This window comes from Podarcis muralis, chromosome 2 (genome assembly GCF_964188315.1).
Source record: "Podarcis muralis chromosome 2, rPodMur119.hap1.1, whole genome shotgun sequence".
Classification (NCBI taxonomy): domain Eukaryota; kingdom Metazoa; phylum Chordata; class Lepidosauria; order Squamata; family Lacertidae; genus Podarcis; species Podarcis muralis.
In genome coordinates, this window is record NC_135656.1 from 71573982 (window position 1) to 71594706 (window position 20725).

General features: G+C 45.9%; 1 protein-coding gene and 1 long non-coding RNA gene across 2 annotated transcripts in view; one reads left to right on the plus strand and one right to left on the minus strand.

Moving 5' to 3' along the window:
- Positions 1-5292: 5292 nt before the first annotated feature.
- Positions 5293-12588, minus strand: TMEM115 (transmembrane protein 115). The gene is made up of 2 exons (XM_028718686.2): positions 11063-12588; positions 5293-6902 (listed from the first exon to the last, which is right to left on the minus strand). The coding sequence occupies exons 1-2, from the start codon at positions 11914-11916 to the stop codon at positions 6695-6697; spliced, it is 1062 nt and encodes a 353-aa protein (XP_028574519.1). The 5' UTR covers positions 11917-12588; the 3' UTR covers positions 5293-6694.
- Positions 12589-12799: 211 nt separating this feature from the next.
- Positions 12800-20725, plus strand: part of LOC144326991 (uncharacterized) — a 62354-nt gene continuing 54428 nt past the window's right edge. The window contains exon 1 of the long non-coding RNA XR_013391945.1: positions 12800-13307. This is a non-coding gene — a long non-coding RNA (uncharacterized LOC144326991). The remainder of the gene's footprint in view (positions 13308-20725) is intronic.

Here is a 20725-nt window from a genome sequence, read left to right on the forward strand (position 1 = left end):
TTTAACGTGTGATATTTTACTGTATTTGTGGTTTTTATGGAAGCCGCCCAGAGTGGCTGGGGAGGCCCAGCCAGATGGGCGGGGTATAAATAATAAATTTATTATTATTATTATTGTTGTTATTATTATTGTTGTTGTTGTTGTTGTTGTTGTTATTATTATTATTATTATTATTATTATTATTTTCACATCAATCTTGGCCAACCGCCTAAAAATCTTCCTACACAAGTTAATAGCCCCAGACCAGACTGGCTTTGTCCCTGGCCGCAATATAACAGACCCCATCAGGAAACTACTGAACCTGATCGAACACAGCAAGGCAACTAAACTCCCATTGACAATTATGTCCCTAGACATCTTCAAAGCCTTTGATTGCTTAGAGTGGAAATACATATTAGCAGTACTAACTAACATGAAATTTGGCCCCAACTTCCTACAAATCCTCAAACAAATATACTCCCAAGCCTCAGCAAAATGCAGAACTAACAATATGGATTCTAATACTATAGCTATCCAAAGAGGCACGAAACAAGGATGCCCACTGTCTCCCTTCTTATTTATCCTGGCTCTGGAACCCCTAGCAATCCGCATCCGAGCAGCCACAGACATCAAGGGAGTGGAAATAAAAGGCAGAACCTATAAATTAGGGCTCTTTGCAGATGACCTAATGGTCACAACACCAGACCCCATAAGCACAGCAACCTCCCTAATCAGAGAACTCAACACATTTGCAATGGTGTCGGGCCTACAGGTAAATTTTACAAAGTCAGAAGCTATGTGCTTCAACACCCCTCCTCACACCCAAAAAGAACTCACGAAGGTCACCAAAATAAAACTTTGCCACACCAAGTTCAGGTACCTAGGGGTACAAATAACCAGAAACCTCAATAAATTGCACCTCCACAACTACAAGCCCCTGTGGCGACAAATTAACAAAGACCTAAAGAGATGGAATAACATGAATTCCACTCTCTCAGACAAAATAGCCATGATCAAAATGATCACACTCCCAAAACTAACCTACCTATTCCAAACCCTCCCAATCTGGATCCCCTCAACCCAACTCCGCAGTTGGCAGAGAAAACTACACTCTTTTATCTTCTCACATAAAAAACCAAGAATAAGCCCCAAATACCTGCACCTCCCCACCTCAGAAGGAGGATGGGGAATCCCCAACATAGAAGCATATTACATTGCCAACCAAATACGCCATATAATCCCATATATACTCGAAGATGAGACAAAACAATGGGTACACCTAGAGAGGGACACAATTGAAAATACCTGCACCACAACATACCCACTCCTCCCAAACAAACTAAAGAAAATTCCCACAACACTCAACAGGTACACACAGACCATGCTCAAAGCATGGAAAACACAAATAGGCAAACTATCCCCAACCCCATCCCCACTAATTCCCCTGGCGTACCACCCATTATTCCACCATGCAGCACAAAACCTCCAGATAAAAACCTGGCGAACCAAAGGCTTATATCGCCTAATAGACTTTTATAAAAATAACAAACCTTTGTCAACACAAGAAATACAAGACAAACTAGAAGACACCCAAATGCCCTGGTTAACACAACACCAACTACATGCCCTCTTAAACAACCCAACAGTAAAATTAGCAGCAACTAGGCCCCTGACAACCTTCGAAAACCTCCTCCTAACAACAAAGGGAAACGGTAAAGGGACGGTATCCGCAATATACAAAATACTACTCCAAAATCCCACAAACCCCCTAGACGCAATCAAAAAACAATGGGAGAATGACATAGGCTATGAGATTAACCCCACTCAATGGACCAGAATGTGGTCTAAACCCCCCTTTAAATCCATATCAACGAAAAGAAAAGAACTCACACTGAAACTCACCTACAGGTGGTACCTAACACCAAGGAAACTAGCGCTAATACGCCCAGGAACCTCACCAAAATGCTGGAGAGGCACATACCTCCACATGTGGTGGGAGTGTCCCAAAATCCAACTATTCTGGACAACAGCCATACGAGAAATATGTAAAATAACTAAGCAAGTATTAGATATCACTCCAGAATTGGCCCTACTAAACATCTTCCAAGACAACAATGCCCATTTACACCACAAAGAACTCATAACCCACCTACTTTCAGCAGCCAGAAACACCATAACCAGACACTGGAGAGACCTGTCAGGAGTAAACATGGACCAATGGTACCAAATACTATGGGAAACAGCCCTACTGGAAAAATTAACTAATAAACTAAAACTGACACGGGGACAAACAGAAGAAGACGCCTTCACCCCGGTATGGCTCCCCTTTATCACATACACAGCCCAACAAGACAATGACAATAATCCACCAACAGCATACAAATCAATATGGCTAACCTAATCCAAAACACCCACCCACCTCACTCACACACGAAAACAAAGATCACCACAGCCAATCACACCCTAGGCTAACCCCAACCTCTCTCACCACCAAAGGAACACAAGTAACGCTGACACCAAACTCTACATACATTAAGCATAATAGAAACATCGCCACCTGACCCCACCCCCATCCATCTTCCCTCCCTCCACCCCCCTTTTCTTTTTCCTTTCTTTCTTTTTTTTCTTCTCCCCCTAATGCCTCAACAAATGAAATGGATTTGTAAAAATGTTACATGGAAAAAATATATATGAAGCATTACACTTACTTCTGTAAAACAAGAAAATCCTTAATAAAATATTTTTTTTAAAAAAAGGATCTACAGGAACTAGCTCTATGTTATCTGTGATTGATATGAATCATTTGGGCTTTAGACCAGTGCTCTACCTAACTTGCAAGGGCCCAGTATGCTCTTCAGAATAATGACTTAGTACTACACCAAGGCACCTGGCTAGCACACATCACTGAAGCATCCAACTGGCCTGATTGGGTCATCCAGCCCAGCATTGTTTACTTTGATTGTACTGGCTTCTGAGAACCTGCTATCTTCCTTTTAAAAAAAATTAATGGAAAATGCCTTTTACTTCCTAAGTAAGAAAGACGCAGTATATCTAAGGACTGCAGGTTATCCCTATGGGATTCCTTTCCTGAAACCTCGGCTGAGTCCACAGAAGACCTTCCACATACATCCCAGGATGCTGCATTCACTATCCTCTGCTGTACTAGAACTCCACCCAATCTATTTACTCACAAAACATCTCCCTAACAGGAACGAGATCTCCAGGTATAGGGCGGTATATAAATTCTAATAGTAATAATAGTAGTAGTAGTAGTAAAAATAAATAAAGAAATAAATAAACAACCCACCCACCACAGGCCAGAAAACCTTTCTACATACTGAATGCAAGGTTATGAATTTAAGTAGCGATTCCTTATAACCTTTGTTAGTGCTGTGTCTCCAGTAGCTGGCTATCAATCAGCTTCCGTGCAACAGTGGCTACTGTTAATGCTGTCTGTTGGCACAGGCCCCTGGTATTGTATCCTTGTTCCAGGATTACACACACGATTTGGAAATTACAAATCATGGTTGTTTGCAAGTTACGACCAACATTTATGGTACAAGGCTTAAAGTTAGGACTATAAGTGTGGTGTTGTGAAGCACCCTGTAGAATCATAAAATTGTAGAGTTGGAAGGGACCATTATAATAATAATAATTTATTATTTATACACCGCCCATCTGGCTGGGTTTCTCCAGCCACTCTGAGGGTCATTTAATCCAAGCCCTGCAATGCAGGAATTTTTCGCCCAACGTGGGGCTCAAACCCACAACCCTGAGATTAAAAGTCTCATGCTATACTGACTGAGTTATTCCAATACATTTCCTGTCAAAATGAAGTGATGCCCAAGATCTTTCTGAGATTTAGTACAAAAATCTTATTTTGCAACATAATCAGAACTTGGCATAAGAGTATTGAAACATTGTATTTCTTATGTGTCTTGCGTACAAAGAGATTGCAATGGCTTAGAACTCATAGACAGCTGCATTAGTATTAGATATTTTTAGAAGTACCTACCCAAGGAAGTCACTTACAGTGGTACCTCGCAAGACAAATGCCTCGCAAGACAAAAAACTCGTTAGACGAAAGGGTTTTTTGTTTTTTGAGCTGCTTCGCAAGACGATTTTCCCTATGGGCTTGCTTCGCAAGACGGAAACGTCTTGCAAGTTTGTTTCCTTTTTCTTAACACCGTTAATACAGTTGCGACTTGACTTCGAGGAGCAGCTCATAGAATGTGGTGTGGTAGCCTTTTTTTGAGGTTTTTAAAGACTTTGGTGATTTTTGAAGCTTTTCCAAAACTTTCCCAACACCGTGCTTCGCAAGACGAAAAAAATCGCAAGACGACAAAACTCGCGGAACGAATTAATTTCGTCTTGCGAGGCACCACTGTACGTCTTTTTGAAAAATTATAAAATTGACCCCTTCTTAATGAGCATCACGTTTAGTACTGATACCTTCACACAAGATGAGTTTCCTACATGTAAATGTTTCCATGTAGAAAACACTAAGTGAAAGAAGGGATGAAAAGAGAAAGTACAGGTAACTCCCAATTTACATTACGTTGCAAGGCGAAATCGTGTATATTTGAAATCCATTGAAAAAGCCTCCAAACACCCTGTTCCACCCCTGCCCCTTTTTGTGATATTTTCGGGTCACTTCTGGGTTTGGCACAGTCACGCACATATTGAATGTGCCTAAAATGGTTGCTGCCTGTATTCCAAATGTGTAACAATAAAATTATATTTTTCATCTTTTTATTAATCTACCAAAGCAACACATGAAAATAGTATACAACTGCCTTTCACAGCAACTTGCCAGGTGAGATTTCCTTTTGGTAAAGGAAATTCATATTGTGTGAAGCAGCTCTTAGTAGAAGTGCCTACTGAGCAGGTTTAAGTACTCAGTTAAAGAGTTTTGCAGAAATCAGGCCTGAAATCCCCAGTCTTGAAGCTCCCTGGGCAAACGTGGACCACTCATTACTGCATAGTCGTAGCTTACACGGATGCTTCAGGGGTGAAAAGGGGTGAGAAAAAAACCACATCCTAGACAAAAGCAGGACAGAAATATAATAAGACTTAGAAGTTACCTGAAAAGAAGTGAAGTGACTGTCCTTCAGTCTTTTACACCAGTAAAGCTAATCACTTCCCTAAATTGGTTGAAAGCCTTTTCAGCTTTGTGCCTGTGTTCTTCAACTGTAAAGCTGTCTTGAGTGAACCCACAAAAGAAGACAAGACCCCAACATTTGGAAACTTCTCCAACTAGGAGGCTTACATGGTCATATACAAAGGAAGGTTTACAAAGCCAATCAAGAAGCATTCTTCAAAAGAACTGTTTATTGATACTGAAATTGTGTTTCATTACCTGGTTGACAAAACCTCGTGGTCCTTTAAAAAAATTATCACAACATTGTCTCACACTCTCTTCCTGTTCTGCTAAGTGTCCCCTCACCCAGTCCTCCAGCTGGGTGAGTTGTACCCTTTGGGATACTTTGGGGTTGGGTGTCAAGGCAAAACATCTTAGGCCTTGCCAACCCACAAAAAAAAAAAAAAAAAAAAAAAGGGAAGAAAAAGCATCTCATCCCAGAGGAGAGGAAGAGGCTAATAATGATCTAACCAAAGAGAAAAAGCAGGCATCAGAAGAAATGTCAAGGGTCCCACAAAAAGCACCTTTTAAAATCAAACAGAACCAGCAACATATATTCTACTGTAGCAAGGAGTTCATTCCAACATCCTGTGAATGTATGGGCACCCCACCTAAGACAAAGCAGCTTTGTCATTTGAATCACCGCAAAAGGAAAATGAAGAACAACCAAAGGCTAAAGAACAGAAATGAAATTAATTCCCTCTGAGTCCTATGGAAAATCTGAGATAATGCTTTTCCACAAGGTAGTCCACATACTAGTAGCAACCTGCTCTTTATCCCTAAAGCCATCACTGTCAAGAATTCAAGAGGTGGACCGAGTGGCTATGCTGTTATTAAAAAGGCTTTAAGCTGCTGGTTCTGCGAATGCCTAACCCAGCAACTTGTTTTGGCAGAGCTCCCCAGGGCTACCAAATCTGTAAGGAGGGAGGGTTAATACAGCAAAGCATTTGTTTAAAGTGCTTGCTCAATTAATCAACAACAAAGCCAACTCTGAAAGGAAAAGGGGGAGTTGCAGAGTTGCTTTGACAACCAATGCTGCCAAGGTAAAATAAAATCAAGAGGGAAAGTGCTGTGTTGCTTGCTGAGCTTGCTCTGGGATGCCCTGGTGGGCTTATACAGTGGTCTAGAAGTTATAGCTCAAAAACAGGAGCCAGGCTGGGCAAGCCAGGGCCCCCCACAGGTTGACTGGAACTGCCAGCCAGAAGGAGCAAAACACGCGCACACATACATGTGATAATAGCCACAATGGCAGCTACTTGTTGGAGATTTTGCAGGTTGCTTTATTCAGATGAATGCTCCTTATTGGGCTGAAGAGATGCAGCTCTCCCTCTGGCCTGCCAATTCTGAGCCCAAATCCCAGATCTGTGCAAAGTTTTCACCATGAGTCCTGGGACTTGGCACTGGCCAAGTGTGGCGAACAAACGTTGGAAGGGACGTGTGGTCTCCCTCAGGGCCAGCAGGCACAGTGTTTTGCTTCCTGCAAAACAGGCAGCACTGTGAGGAAGGACATGTGAAGGATCATTAGCAGCTCTGGCATACAGGGACACGTAGAAGAGGAGGGCAGGTGCCTCATGGTCACAACTGAGAGGGGGCATCCTCAAAGGTAATGAGGCTGGACTCCTGGCTGCCTGCTTTCCCTGCAGTGACAGAGTCCCGGCTCTTCTCGGGTAGCAATGGAGTATCAGCCTTGATGTTTTCTTCTTCTTCATCCTCCATGCTGGGCCATGACGACTGATCTTCTACACGCTTCAACCGCTCATTCAGTGCCTTCAGGGCCAGTTGTCTACAGAATGAGAAAATGATCCTTAGTGAATGTAGGTTAGTTTGCATATTAAGTGGCATATTTCACGAGAGGGGTATTTTCTAGTGCAAGTCACCAAAGGAGTCCAGAGACCCTCTAAGGCTGGGAAGGCCACAGACACCTTTGGCCAACCCTCCAAGGATAGAAAGCACAACCCCAATCATGTGCATTGAGAGTGGAATTGGAAACGGCTCTGCAAGGAACGTTGCAATCAGGGATTTTGTCGTTGTTGGCATCTATCTGTCATGAGAGACAATGGAATGTGTCTCTGGGGTGAAGTCAAACTGCCACACACATTGTGCTCCTGCTGGGGCAGCTGGTCTACCTTTGGTCCCCATCCTGCACTCATCTCTCACCTGTGGCTCCTAGAAACTGTCAGCATGCGACAGCGGCCACACACCAGGAAATGACTTTGATTGGCTGGCTAAACCAGATGAGGGTAGCTGATGGGTCTCAAACCCTTAGTGAGTTAGGGACTTCCTTTGCATGCAGAGACAGGCTCCAGCGGATAGAGCGGATGAGTGGTCAAGAAGGCAGTTTCTACACATGCTGTAGAGGGAAGTGATAGGCAGATGGGGCATGTCAACCTGGGAAGGCAAAACATCTATGAGAAGGAAAACTCTGATTCTAAACCTCTGCTGCCTTGTGGGCTATCTCCAGGAGATGAAAAAACCCAGGAGTAAACCCTACACAAATCTGGAGGAAGTCCCTAAGACTGTTGGATGGTTCCTCGTATGCCTCTTTCTGGCAACTCCTGCAGCCATGCTGGTACCAAACATTGCTCTGCTTCATTTTGGACCACATCAGCGAGGCCAAGAGGGGGTTGTCGCTGTCTGAGCAGCCCAGGACCACCATACACACTTCCCAGGCTTGAGGCCTGGGGAGGTCACTTCGGTGCTGCTAATGCAGCGGTTTTACTTCACCCCCGGAGGTCCATTTCATTGTTTCTCGATACAGACGGATGCCAACAACAACCATTTTAGAAATGTTGTATTTCCTCATTTTCACCTAAAAACAGCAGTCAAGGCTACATTCAGCTATTTTGATAACCTTCAAAGGCATGAGGAACCTGTGACCTCCAGATGTCACTGGCCTCTAAATTCTGTCACCCCTGTTCATTAGTCATCCTGTTTGGGGCTGACAGGAGCTGGATTCTACCAGCATATGTACAGCTACAAGTTCTCAGATGTACCAGCACTTAACCTTGATATTCAGAGATAACCTTGATATTCAGAGAAGAGGTAGTCTGTTGCTGGGTCCTATCTACTTCTGTCTTTGATACAATCGTATAATTATTTAGATCTGCACCAAATTGCTCATCATAATCAGATAGCCATCATTCAATTGTTCCAATATGCATGCTGAACACCTAAAAAAACAGGGGTGGCTAACCTTGGGCCCTCCAGGGATTGCTGACCTGCAGTGTCCATCATTCCTGAGCACTGGCCATGCTGGCTGGGGGCGCTGATGGAGAGTTTGAGGCCAACAATATTTGGAGCATCCCTATCTTACAGAATATTCCCATTCATGAGGTGAATATTTTACTAGCACAAAGTGAATACATGTGGAGTCTTTGCCTTCCTAGAAGAAAATAGTAAGGGATTTGTCATATCCATTCTGCCTGGAGCTCCTGTGCGAGCAAGGCTTCCTTTGTGCCAAGCAGAGCTCCAAGCATGCCATTGGGACATGTGGGATAAGCTTCTCCTAAGCTGAAGAAAGCTGGCAAGCCTTTAACAGACACAATAGATGTTCTGCATATGTAATTGGGCATTAGCACAATGTTGTAGTAGGTGATTTTAACACCTATATTTTTGGCAATACAGTTAAAAATCACACCTAGCTTTGTTAAAAATGCTTCAGAGCTGAACACTGCTGAAAGTTGTATTAGTGGAACGCACTGCAGAGTTATATCCACACACACAGTGCCTGACAACTTGACTTAATCATTCGATTTGCTCCAGGCATTCAGAGTTCTGCATTTTGATGGTGTAAAGTGCACAATAATGACTTTCATCATCCAATTCTTTCAGCTCTTTCATTTGGAAATGCGAAACTAAGTTAAAAGCAAGAGACATATATAGGTGTGGCAATTACTGAAATTGCTGACTTGCTTTAGACTACTAAAATTCTGGATTACTACAGTCTTCAAACAGGACTGAAGCAAGAAAAAGTATACATACACTTTTGCATTTTTAAAAATGTATGCCAGTAATCTGTGAAAAGCACAGTAAGATTTTAAGTTGTTAAACACTGCCAGTGAGTATCCAAGATAGTTTGCAAAGAGGAGTTTTTGGTTGTTTATGAACCAAAAACAGATCTTAGAATTTCTTTTTTAAAGAAATGTTATTGGAGTTAGTGTGACTACAAAAACATGACTACTCTACAACTGAACTAAGCTTTAAGTGTCAATATGCAGCACCACTGGCAAAGGACAAGCTGGCTGCAATCCTGTGGCGGGACTTACTCCCAGGTAAATGCAGAAACTCAGAACTGCACTGCTAAGCTCTTCAGTTTGACAGGAGTAAATTTTATTGTTTTTATTTCACCAGCAGTGCTATTCTCACACTCCTTAATTACACCTACGTTTAGTAGAAGAGCATCTAAATACTCATTAATATACTTATTATAACAACTAAATATTAATAGTCTTGACTTTTTAAAGATTTTTGCTTGTTTTTTTTAAACAAGTATTTGGATGGATTAAATATTTTTGTATGGATTCTGTGCACAAAGAAAAAATTAATGCAACTTCTTTTCATGCGTCTTAACTCGTCAGTATATTTGCAGTCAGTGTTAGAATTTCTGATATATAAATGTAGGTTACGGGCACCACAATGGAATGTCTAGGCTCCTTTTCCCCAGTTGAATTCATTACTATTATTATTACTTAAATTTCTATACTGCTTTATATTCCAAAGAATGAAATGCAAAGCAGTTTACTACACATTACAGTGGTTACAGTGGTACCTCGGGTTACATACGCTTCAGGTTACATACACTTCAGGTTACAGACTCCGCTAACCCAGAAATAGTACTTCGGGTTAAGAACTTTGCTTCAGGATGAGAACGGAAATCGTGCTCCGGCGACGCGGCGGCAGCAGGAGGCCCCATAGGCTAAAGTGGTGCTTCAGGTTAAGAACAGTTTCAGGTTAAGAACGGACCTCCGGAACGAATTAAGTACTTAACCCAAGGTACCACTGTACTTAGTATGTCCTTGTGCACCCAGTGATTCAGCAAACAGTACGTGCTGGGCTGTCCCTGCAGGGAACACTTGTCTGGTACAATTCCTTCATGTCACTTCAGATATGTATGCAAACAGATGGGAAATGTGAACACCGGAGTTGATAGTTTGAGGTCCCAATGTTTAGTTTCCCCCATGTACTTGCGTACTTGTCTCCCTTTTACATATTGCAGAAACAACATGGTGCTGTGGAAATGCAGGGGTTGTCCTGTAGCAGATTTTAGAAAATCTGAAAATACACCACAAACAGTGTTAGAAACTAGCCAGGCAACAGGTTCATCTTGGCTTGGGTCCACTTGCGACCACGTGGAGATCTCTGGATGCCAGGCTGGTGATTGGGGAAAGCAAAATGTCACTTAGAGAAGGACCTGAAATATTTTCCTTGAAGCTTGAATTTGTTTTATTCTGGATTGTTTTGTTTGATGTTATACAGTGGTACCACGGGTTAAGTACTTAATTCGTTCCGGAGGTCCGTTCTTAACCTGAAGCATTACTTTAGCTAATGGGGCCTCCTGCCGCTGCTGCGTCGCCAGAGCACGATTTCTGTTCTCATCCTGAAGCAAAGTTCTTAACCTGAGGTACTATTTCTGGGTTAGCGGAGTCTGTAACCTGAAGCGTATGTAACCTGAAGCGTATGTAACCTGAGGTACCACTGTACATCAGCCTGCTGACCACGGCTACTCCTATACAAAGACAGAACAAGTACACTGAGCTTCAAAAAATCTTGAATCCCCAGATTTTGATTTTTTTAAAAGATCCCGATAGGCACAAATGGAGTACCAGCAATATAGAAGACACTTTTAAAATATTGAATTAGATGACTTCCTCCATTTCCTTCTCACCAATGTTCAACAGTGAACATAAGTAGTCTCCAAAAAGTTTTATATTGCAGGAATATTACCTTCTCCGTTCAGCATCCTGAGGATCTGTTCCTGGCAAGCTGATAGTAATAGATGAAGGGGCACCAACATCATAACGTTTCACTGTTTTTCGACAGACTTTCACTTTGACCAAGACGCTGTGCACAAGGTTGGCTAGCAAGCCAACCACTGGTTGTAGGATCTCAGGGAAAAATGTGGCAAATGCAAAGTGGTCTGACATATCACCACGTCCTCGGCTGTGCCTCTGGTAAAAACGGAGATATATCCAACTGGAGAGGACTCCAAAACCATAAGAGGCCAAGACATTGCTTTCGATGAGGGTGGTCAATCTCAGAACTGCCAGGATCAGGAGCAAAAGCATGGGAACAACCTTCATCCGCACCTGAGGTACCTTCAAGACAGTACTGTCACCCATGGTCTGTTTGAGAGCCACCAAGACCCCACCAAGGAAGCCCAACATGCCATAGATGCGAACGGTAAACAGGTAAGACAGATTGAATGATGCCATATAGGTGAGAAGATAAGCAAAGGCCCCCAAGAGCCCCACTGATACATTCACCACTGCAAAGAAGATCAAGAGCTCCAGGGCTCCCCATAGTGGCTCCAGCAGCCTCCCTGCCACCACTATAGTAGCCAGGCTCACACCTACATCCCAGATGTGTTTTTCCACCACACTGTGGGTTGCTAATGTCCAAATCCAAAAGTTGGGCGGGAAGAGAAACCCAGGCGTCACCCCGAGCCCATACACAGTGTCCACAGCAAAGGAGAGAAAGTAGAGCAAGATGACGATGGCACATATGGACTTCACCACGACACTGGTGCTGGCCAGAGCAGCCAAGAAGTGTTGCCGAGCTACTGGGAGGTATCTGTTCATCTTTATACCCACAAGCCCTGCCCCACGCGTCAGGGTCCGAGGTCCAAGAGTCTTCGCTTTAGGGGCGAGGCGTTAAGGCGTTGGTGGTGGCCCGGAAAACCCCTTCTTTTCTTTAGCACGGATTCGCGGTCGATTCCATCGCCGCCTTCCACGGATCGCCCAAACGGAGGCGACAGCTGATTAAGCCACAGGCCGCTCTGTATGGAGGAGGAGGAGGGAAAGGCGTTCTCCTTTTATCCGGCCTCGTCCCAAATGGGAAACACCGGCAGCCGCCGCGCCCCACTTTCCTTTGCTTCCGAGCGGGGACCGCTGCACCCGCTCCTCGCAGCACCCTCGCGCGGCCCAGTCGAGGGCGGCCCCCTTAGCGGAGCGGAGCGAGAGAGGCGCTCGCTCCGGAGCTCACGGGACGGCCAAAGCGGAGGCGCAGCTCGCTCCCTCCCGCAGCCGAGCCCCTCGCAAGCCCCATTCAGCCCGCCGGCGGGGGCGGGGGCCGCTCAGGGAAGGCCTCGCTTCGGCCTGCTCGCCGCCGGAAGCCGGAGCCTCGGCCGCTCTGGTTGAGGCCGACTCCCAGGAGCCTTCTCGCCGCCACTTCCCTCTTCCAGGCCAGCACTCCGCTCCTCGGCAGGGCTCCGCTCAGACGCAAACAAACAGCACGGCTGCGCACGCGTGGCTGTTCTATGAGCTGCGCGGGGCACGCCGGGATAAGGAGGCTCGGCCCTCGCGCGCGGCGGGCGCTGGCCGCGGCGAGAGGACTACGAATCCCAGCATGCATCGGGATGCGGGGTCTGCGCAGGGAAGCGCGGGAGTGCGGGCGGGGCGGGACAAAGAGGCACATGAGAGGCGGGGGCTTAGGAAGCGTCCCGGCTGCGAGGAAAGAGCGAGCAGATGAGGAAGCTAGTCTGGCCGCTGGGCGGAATGGCGGCGTCACCCGCAGGATCTCCTCCTCCTGTTTGCTTTGCCTCGTCACGGTAACTTGTGCTTGGCAAAGGACCGAAATCATTGGCACGTGCCTGCAGGAATAGGGAGCCCGCCCTCCTGAGTGCGGGGTTGGCGGAGGGGCGCAGCCCTCGCCTCAGCATTTTTAGTCGCAAGTGAAATCCATTCCGTTTGGTTTAATGGCGCCGCCCTGGCGAGTAAAAGGCAGTATGCATTTCGTGGAAAGGGTGAGAACGAGAAACGAAGCCAAAGGTTGCAGGACTTTTTATTAAACGCACAGCTACAGCTGTGAATTTCCAATGCTTTGCTGGTGAATCCTGCCTTTAGCACGTCTGCGCTTCTGAAAAAGTAAAGCTGTGCACACTTGGGAGTCAGCCGAACTGAACTCGCGAAGACATAGTTCAGTGTAAACCTGCAGAGGATGAAGCTATAAACAGGTTCTGGCTTCAGAGAGGGTTAGTTCAAAGCTCTGATATACCCTTTCTATTTGTCATGAGAAATTTGGGAGCGATTCAGAATGGTGTGGAAAATGAGGCCCAGAATTGATTTTCTGCTGTTACATCCTCTGTGATGAAGTTTCCATAGGGATATTCCCCTTTTTAAATAGATGCCCCTTACAGCGACATTTCAATTTGTGGTGGTTATGCAAGGCTCAGCCAAGTACAGTTACGGCCTGCACTTTGTTACATTCAGAGTTTAATTTTGAAAAAAGCTGGGCACTATCCAGCCAAGTTCAGCACTTAGGGCTACTGTCCTATAGACAGTATATCATTTGGATATGCTTCTGTAGACATGCATAGAATTGGACTGGACATTGTACAAGTGGGAGAGTTAAGCAGTTGATCATGTTTCTGCTACAGAAATGAACAGGAAAATATACACTTTACAATGACTGCAATGTATGGGTTTAATTTCAGGAGCATTTGCTGTTATAATTTTCCATTTCATATCATTCATAGTAGTTAGAGCAATGTTACCAATTCATGATAACTAGACAACTTATTTTTTTAAATTAAAAAAGCTCATTTATTTATAGCAAAGTAACTGAGGACAGAAGTACAAGCTAACCTAGTAAACATAGGAATGGAAGGAATGGTGGACAGGATAGGGTTGCTTAACCCTTCCCCCAACTATAAATTCTCCCTGCAACTCTTCCCCCTTCAGTTTATGTGTGATGTCAAAGCTGACTGGGAGAAATTTTTGTGGGGAGGGGGTTGCAATGGAGCATTAGGTTACAGAAGAAAAGAAGAAAATGCAGAAGAAAATGTGTGTCCAAACAGTTGACTTACTAATGGTTTGAGCAAGCTTGTCTCCAGGAGTTTTTGGATGAGATCAGTTTTGAACGTTTTTCATTGATTACACACAGTTTTCAGACCTGTATGTTTTGTGTGTATGTGTGGCAGGATCAGGAAGGGTAGTTGAAATTCCAAAGCACTAATAGTATCAGCTACACTACAAACACCATTCCACAAATACATGTCTGCATTATTTTGGTCTTTTTCAAAGTTTTATTATATTTTTCTGAATAGTCTTCTGTAGGTTTGTGGTCTTCTGTAGAAGAGCTATTGCAATAGTACAAATAGTACAAGAAGGACACTGACAAACTGGAACGTGTCCAGAGGAGGGCAACCAAAATAGCCTGGAAACGATGCCTTATGAGGAATGGCTAAGGGAGCTGGGCATGTTTAGCCTGGAGAAGAGGAGGTTAAGGGGTGATATGATAGCCATGTTCAAATATATAAAAGGATGTCATATAGAGGAGGGAGAAAGGTTGTTTTCTGCTGCTCCAGAGAAGCGGACACGGAGCAATGGATCCAAGCTACAAGAAAGAAGATTCCACCTAAACATTAGGAAGAACTTCCTGACAGTAAGAGCTGTTCAACAGTGGAATTTGCTGCCAAGGAGTGTGGTGGAGTCTCCTTCTTTGGAGGTCTTTAAGCAGAGGCTTGACAACCATATGTCAGGAGTGCTCTGATGGTGTTTCCTGCTTGGCAGGGGGTTGGACTCGATGGCCCTTGTGGTCTATTCCAACTCTATGATTCTATGATTCTATGAAATCAAACACATACCCCTTTTCTTTCATTCTTGCAAACACTATCAAAGCTGCTGTCATCCCATTATGATAATTAACTACCATTTTGCCAATAATGTTGTAGTTTATCTGCATACTGCTTTTTGACTCAAAGTGACCCAAAACAGTAAACGGTTTTAAAAAAAAAGTTTAGTTTGCTTAGACCAATGGTGTTCAGCTTTTTTCAAAGAGGGCCAGATTTGATGAAGTGAAGTTGTTGAGCTTTTTTTAGGACTGAAGTTGTTGAGGTGATTTTACCCCAGGAAATAAACTGCCACAGTGGCTGGATTAAACCGACTGGCGGGCTGGATTAGGCCCCTGAAACAGACTTTGGACATGCCTGACTTAGACATAACCTGTACACAGTGGGATTTGCTTCTGAGTAAAGATACACAGGATTATACTGTTAATCTAGTTTGTTTTTTCACTTTGGAAGCTGTGCACACCCTCTGAAGCACACAGCTGTGTATATTTAAAAAGGGAGTGGAGGCACAGCTATTATTTCCATTGTGCTTGTCCTGTCTATTATGTGCAGAGAAGTTATCATGCCATTATTATTATTATTATTATTAAGCACCACGCAAAGCTGAAATGTAATTGGGGCATGCTTTGACTTATGTAAGAAGGCCTCAATGTAGTGTGAATTGACAGAGCTGTCAATGTGCATAGGTTATTCTCAGGCTTCCTTATACCTGAATTCTGTGGCGGTTTGTTCTGATCTCTTAACTAGGCCTGTCTTTGACAATGTCAATTCACTTTGTCTCATTTTATTCCCATGCAGTTTCTTTCTCTTTTTATTGTTGATCTCTATGTATTCATGATGTATTTGTTTTGTGCAAACAGTGAATGTGGGTAGCTAAAGGGAGTGTTACAAACTAGCCAGGCAACAGATGCATTGTCCACTTGCGACCACTTGGAGATCTTTGGATGCCAGGTTGGTGATTGGGGAAAGCAAAATGTCACTTAGAGAAGGATCTGAAATACCGTATTTTTCGCACCATAGGACGCACTTTTTCCCTCCTAAAAAGCAAGGGAAAATGTGTGTGCGTCCTATGGAGCGAATGCAGGGGGGAGGCAGGCGGGAAAAGCCCCCAAGAGCCGCACACAAGCTCCGTGCGCTCTTGCGGGCTTTTCCACAGGAGGGAGAAGGGACTGACTGGCCGCATCAGTCCCTTCTCCCACCTCCCAGAAAAGCCAGGAGAAGCCGTGCAGCCCTTTTAAAGTGCACCGGCTTCTGCCGGTTTTGCGGGAGGTGGGGGAATTCCCCCACCTCCCAGAAAAGCCAGGAGAAGCCGTGCAGCCCTTTTAAAGTGCGCGCGGCTTCTGCCGGTTTTGCGGGAGGTGGGGGAATTCCCCCACCTCCCAGAAAAGCCAGGAAAGCCCTGCGCAGCATCTCCCGGCAAGGAGAGGCTGCGGGGGGCTAAAGGGGAAGGCAAAACAGCGAGCGGGATCCATCCCGCTCGCTGCCTTGCCTTCTTCCATAGCCGCGCGCAACCCCTCCGCAAGGAGAGGCTGCGCGGGGCTAAAGGGAAAGGCAAAACAGCGAGCGGGATCCATCCCGCTTGCTGCCTTGCCTTCTTCCATAGCTGCCGCAACCCCTCCGCAAGGAGAGGCTGCATGGGGCTATGGCTTCTTTAGCCCTGTGCAGCGTCTCCCGGCAAGGAGAGGCTGCGGGGGGCTAAAGGGGAAGGCAAAACAGCGAGCGGGATCCATCCCGCTCGCTGCCTTGCCTTCTTCCATAGCCGCGTGCAACCCCTCCGCAAGGAGAGGCTGCGCGGGGCTAAAGGGAAAGGCAAAACAGCGAGCGGGATCCATCCCGCTCGCTGCCTTGCCTTCTTCCATAGCCGCGCCCAACCCCTCCGCAAGGAGAGGCTGCGCGGGGCTAAAGGGGAAGGCAAAACAGCGAGCGGGATCCATCCCGCTCGCTGCCTTGCCTTCTTCCATAGCCGCGCGCAACCCCTCCGCAAGGAGAGGCTGCGCGGGGCTAAAGGGGAAGGCAAAACAGCGAGCGGGATCCATCCCGCTCGCTGCCTTGCCTTCTTCCATAGCCGCGCGCAACGCCTCCGCAAGGAGAGGCTGCGCGGGGCTAAAGGGAAAGGCAAAACAGCGAGCGGGATCCATCCCGCTCGCTGCCTTGCCTTCTTCCATAGCCGCGCGCAACCCCTCCGCAAGGAGAGGCTGCGCGGGGCTAAAGGGGAAGGCAAAACAGCGAGCGGGATCCATCCCGCTTGCTGCCTTGCCTTCTTCCATAGCTGCCGCAACCCCTCCGCAAGGAGAGGCTGCATGGGGCTATGGCTTCTTTAGCCCTGTGCAGCGTCTCCCGGCAAGGAGAGGCTGCGCGGGGCTAAAGGGGAAGGCAAAACAGCGAGCGGGATCCATCCCGCTCGCTGCCTTGCCTTCTTCCATAGCCGCGCCCAACCCCTCCGCAAGGAGAGGCTGCGCGGGGCTAAAGGGGAAGGCAAAACAGCGAGCGGGATCCATCCCGCTCGCTGCCTTGCCTTCTTCCATAGCCGCGCGCAACCCCTCCGCAAGGAGAGGCTGCGCGGGGCTAAAGGGGAAGGCAAAACAGCGAGCGGGATCCATCCCGCTCGCTGCCTTGCCTTCTTCCATAGCCGCGCGCAACCCCTCCGCAAGGAGAGGCTGCGGGGGGCTAAAGGGGAAGGCAAAACAGCGAGCGGGATCCATCCCGCTCGCTGCCTTGCCTTCTTCCATAGCTGCCGCAACCCCTCCGCAAGGAGAGGCTGCATGGGGCTATGGCTTCTTTAGCCCTGTGCAGCGTCTCCCGGCAAGGAGAGGCTGCATGGGGCTAAAGGGGAAGCCAAAACTTGGCTTGCTCCATAGCTGCTCGCAACCCCTCCGGCAGGGAGAGGTTGTGCGCACCCTGTACGCTGCTCTTTGGGGCTGGGGGGGGGGAAATATTTTTTTCTTGATTTCCCCCCCTAAAAACTGGGTGCGCCCTATGGTCCGGTGCGTCCTATGGTGCGAAAAATACGGTACTTTCCTTGAAGCTTGAATTTGTTTTTTTCTGGATTGTTTTATTTGATTTTTAATGTATAATAAACCACTTTGAGATTCATTCATTAAAATATAAAGCATTATAGAAATGAACAACAATAATAGTAAATTCCACCAGAAAAAAGGCGCCTAGACATTCCATTGTCGCAACCATAACCTAGGGTTAAGGTGCCATTTGGTGATTAGCTTTTTCGGGCTGGGCGATAATCAGCTTTTCAACATTGTGGTGTTATCACCAGCTAAACATCATGGTCTAGCAGTATTCTGCAATGCTGAAAAAACAAGCTACATTGGCCTCAGCTCTCGAGGTGCCAGTGAAACTGCAGGAGCTGAGGCGGTTTCACCCCAGCGCCTCATGGGCTGGGACAACGCAGCTTGTTTGCATGGCTTAGCTGGGGTGCAGAAGGGCTCCCAATCCCCAGCTGAGCTAGCCCCAGTGCACCCCTTGCTGGTGGGCAAGTGGGAGGAGCGTTGGGGCTCCTTTCCATGGTTCAACTGGGCGGGGAAGCAGTTTAAAGAAGCCAAGGGAGGACTAAGCTGCATCAGCCCAGCGATACAGCTTGCTCCTCCCTCTACGGTATGAGGGGCAGAGTGATAGTGGTTTCACCTGGCAATATATCACAGGCGAAACTACCGCTGCTCCCGAGTCCCTCTGCTACCAGCAGACAGATGTTGAAAGTGGTGCTGGTAGCAGAGGGACTCAGGAGCGGTGGTGGTTTTACCCGTGATATACCGCCGGCTGAACCTGTATAGATACGTTTCCAAGGCCTATAGTTTAGCCAGTGTTAGAAACTCAGGTATATAAAGGCCCAGAAGTGGAGGCACCCTGTATAATTTATCTTGACCCCAGATCTACAGTCTGTTTCTGAGTATTATTGATGAGGTAACTATCAGGTTGAAGGGCTCCCTTTTGAAACCCCAAGCATTTTCATCCCTTCTCATTTGGATCTTACCCTGTATCTGGTTGAATGCGTGAGAATCTTGCCACTGGCTTCTGCAGGAGCTAGATTGGTTCCTTGGATTTGTCTGCCATTAAGTAAATATAGGTTCAGCAGATCTACATGAGAAGCTCATGTCCTACACTTCGGGAATTCTCATTTATCCTTTTCTTGCACTCAATTGCAGACAGCTTATTTATTACATGGGGACAAAGGTGTCTTTAATAAAACAGCTGAGTCAGTTTCCTTTGTGAATTTTTAACAAAAACATGATAAAGATTGCCAAACTCAGGTGAGCAAAGTCATTCTCATTTTTTCCTCTTCCTTCTGCTAGGTAGCTAGTCAAGGAAGTTGTAAACTGAAAGATAGCTCCCCCACCTTTCAGGACATCAGTGTGTTACAACAAATGACTAATATAGATGTGAGTCAGCACTTGACAACCAGGCTAGTAAATATTTCTTTGTGTGTGCCTATCTGCAAAGCTGATAATACTTACACAACACTGTTCACCTAATAACCTCTCTTGAGATTGGTGGCAATAATTAACCTCCTCTAAAGAAACAGTTTATTGAAAGTGTCCAATTTTATGATACTTGTTGGAAGTGCAACAGCAGGGACCATTCAGATTTAACTTAAGGTTTAATTATGTCAGTGTTGAAGTCACTTAACCAAGATGGGAACGGGTAGTGTTGCTTAGCAACCAGGCAGAGTGGCATGATGCTCACTGAGATAGTACATGCCCTGATTGGCTGTGTAGTTCTGAAGGAGTTTTCATCTGTATGTTAGCTAAATGTCATCTGCTATAAACAAGGCCTGAAGAAAGACAAAACCTCTTTATTTCTCCTCAAATTATACTGTTTTTATTCAGTTTTCTTCAGGAAAGTGTTAGCAGGACTTTTCTCTCTGGACTCCACCTGTGTTAAGTGGCATTGCTACTATGGGAGGCATCTAATGTTCTGCATGCGTAGATGTGCTGGTGCAATTAGACTTCCATTTCCTCTCCTCCACATTCACACCCCAAAATCTGATCCCGATTGTATCCCCCCCCCCCCCCCCCCAGAAATTGGAATGGAAGCTCCAGTGTACCAGTGGAGCTGTAGCACTGGCTATGGCCCATTATATTTTGAAGTCATATCTTTGTGTGATCCCCAGTGATCAGCCTGTATATTGTGACCAGCCAAGCCTGGCAAGGCTTTGTGTGTCTCCAGGAGGACCCGCTAACAAACAATTGGTGTAGATTTTATCTATTTACCTCCCAGCATATGGCAGAGCTTCTAAGAAAGTAATGCAATTTGTGTGTGTTTTAGGAGGTACATCAAATAAAAGCATTTCCAGGTTGTTTGAAAGCTCTAGGCAACCATTTTAGTATTTTAAATCTTAGACCAGTGTCAGGGGCCTGTTAGTAGGCCAGGGCCAAGGAACACAGACACCTGCTTGCCCCTCCTCCTGTTTCTGGTATGTGTACAGTATTAGTAGTAGTAGTAGTAGTAGTAGTAGTAGTAGTAGTAGTAGAAGTCGTCATCATTGGGGGAAGGAAGCAACATACAGTTGCCCAGCTGGCTCAGGACCCCTGTGAGTCGGGCCGGAGTCAGGAAGAACCTGAGTCCCACAACTTCTGTATTCACTTTTCTTCTTTCTTGATGGTTATGTGCTACATGCATTGTACGCTTCTGAATACCAGGTGCTGGAAAAAGCAGGAAGGGATACTGCTTTTGTTCTCTGGTCTTGCTTGTAGGCTGCCCATAGGCATCTGGCTGGTCAGTTTGAGAATGAGTGTTGGACTTGATGGGTCACTGGCCTCATCCAAGGGACTCTTATGTTCTTCTCTTTGTCTTGATATCATCATCAT

What these genes read in the sequence shown, in the direction of transcription:
- TMEM115 (XM_028718686.2), bottom strand. Translation starts at nt 11,916, where the DNA reads ATGAACAGATACCTCCCAGTAGCTCGGCAACACTTCTTGGCTGCTCTG. An exon ending in CAGGATGCTGAACGGAGAAG is followed by an intron (nt 6,903 to 11,062) that starts GTAATATTCCTG and finishes CTCATTCTGTAG; the next exon opens with ACAACTGGCCCTGAAGGCAC.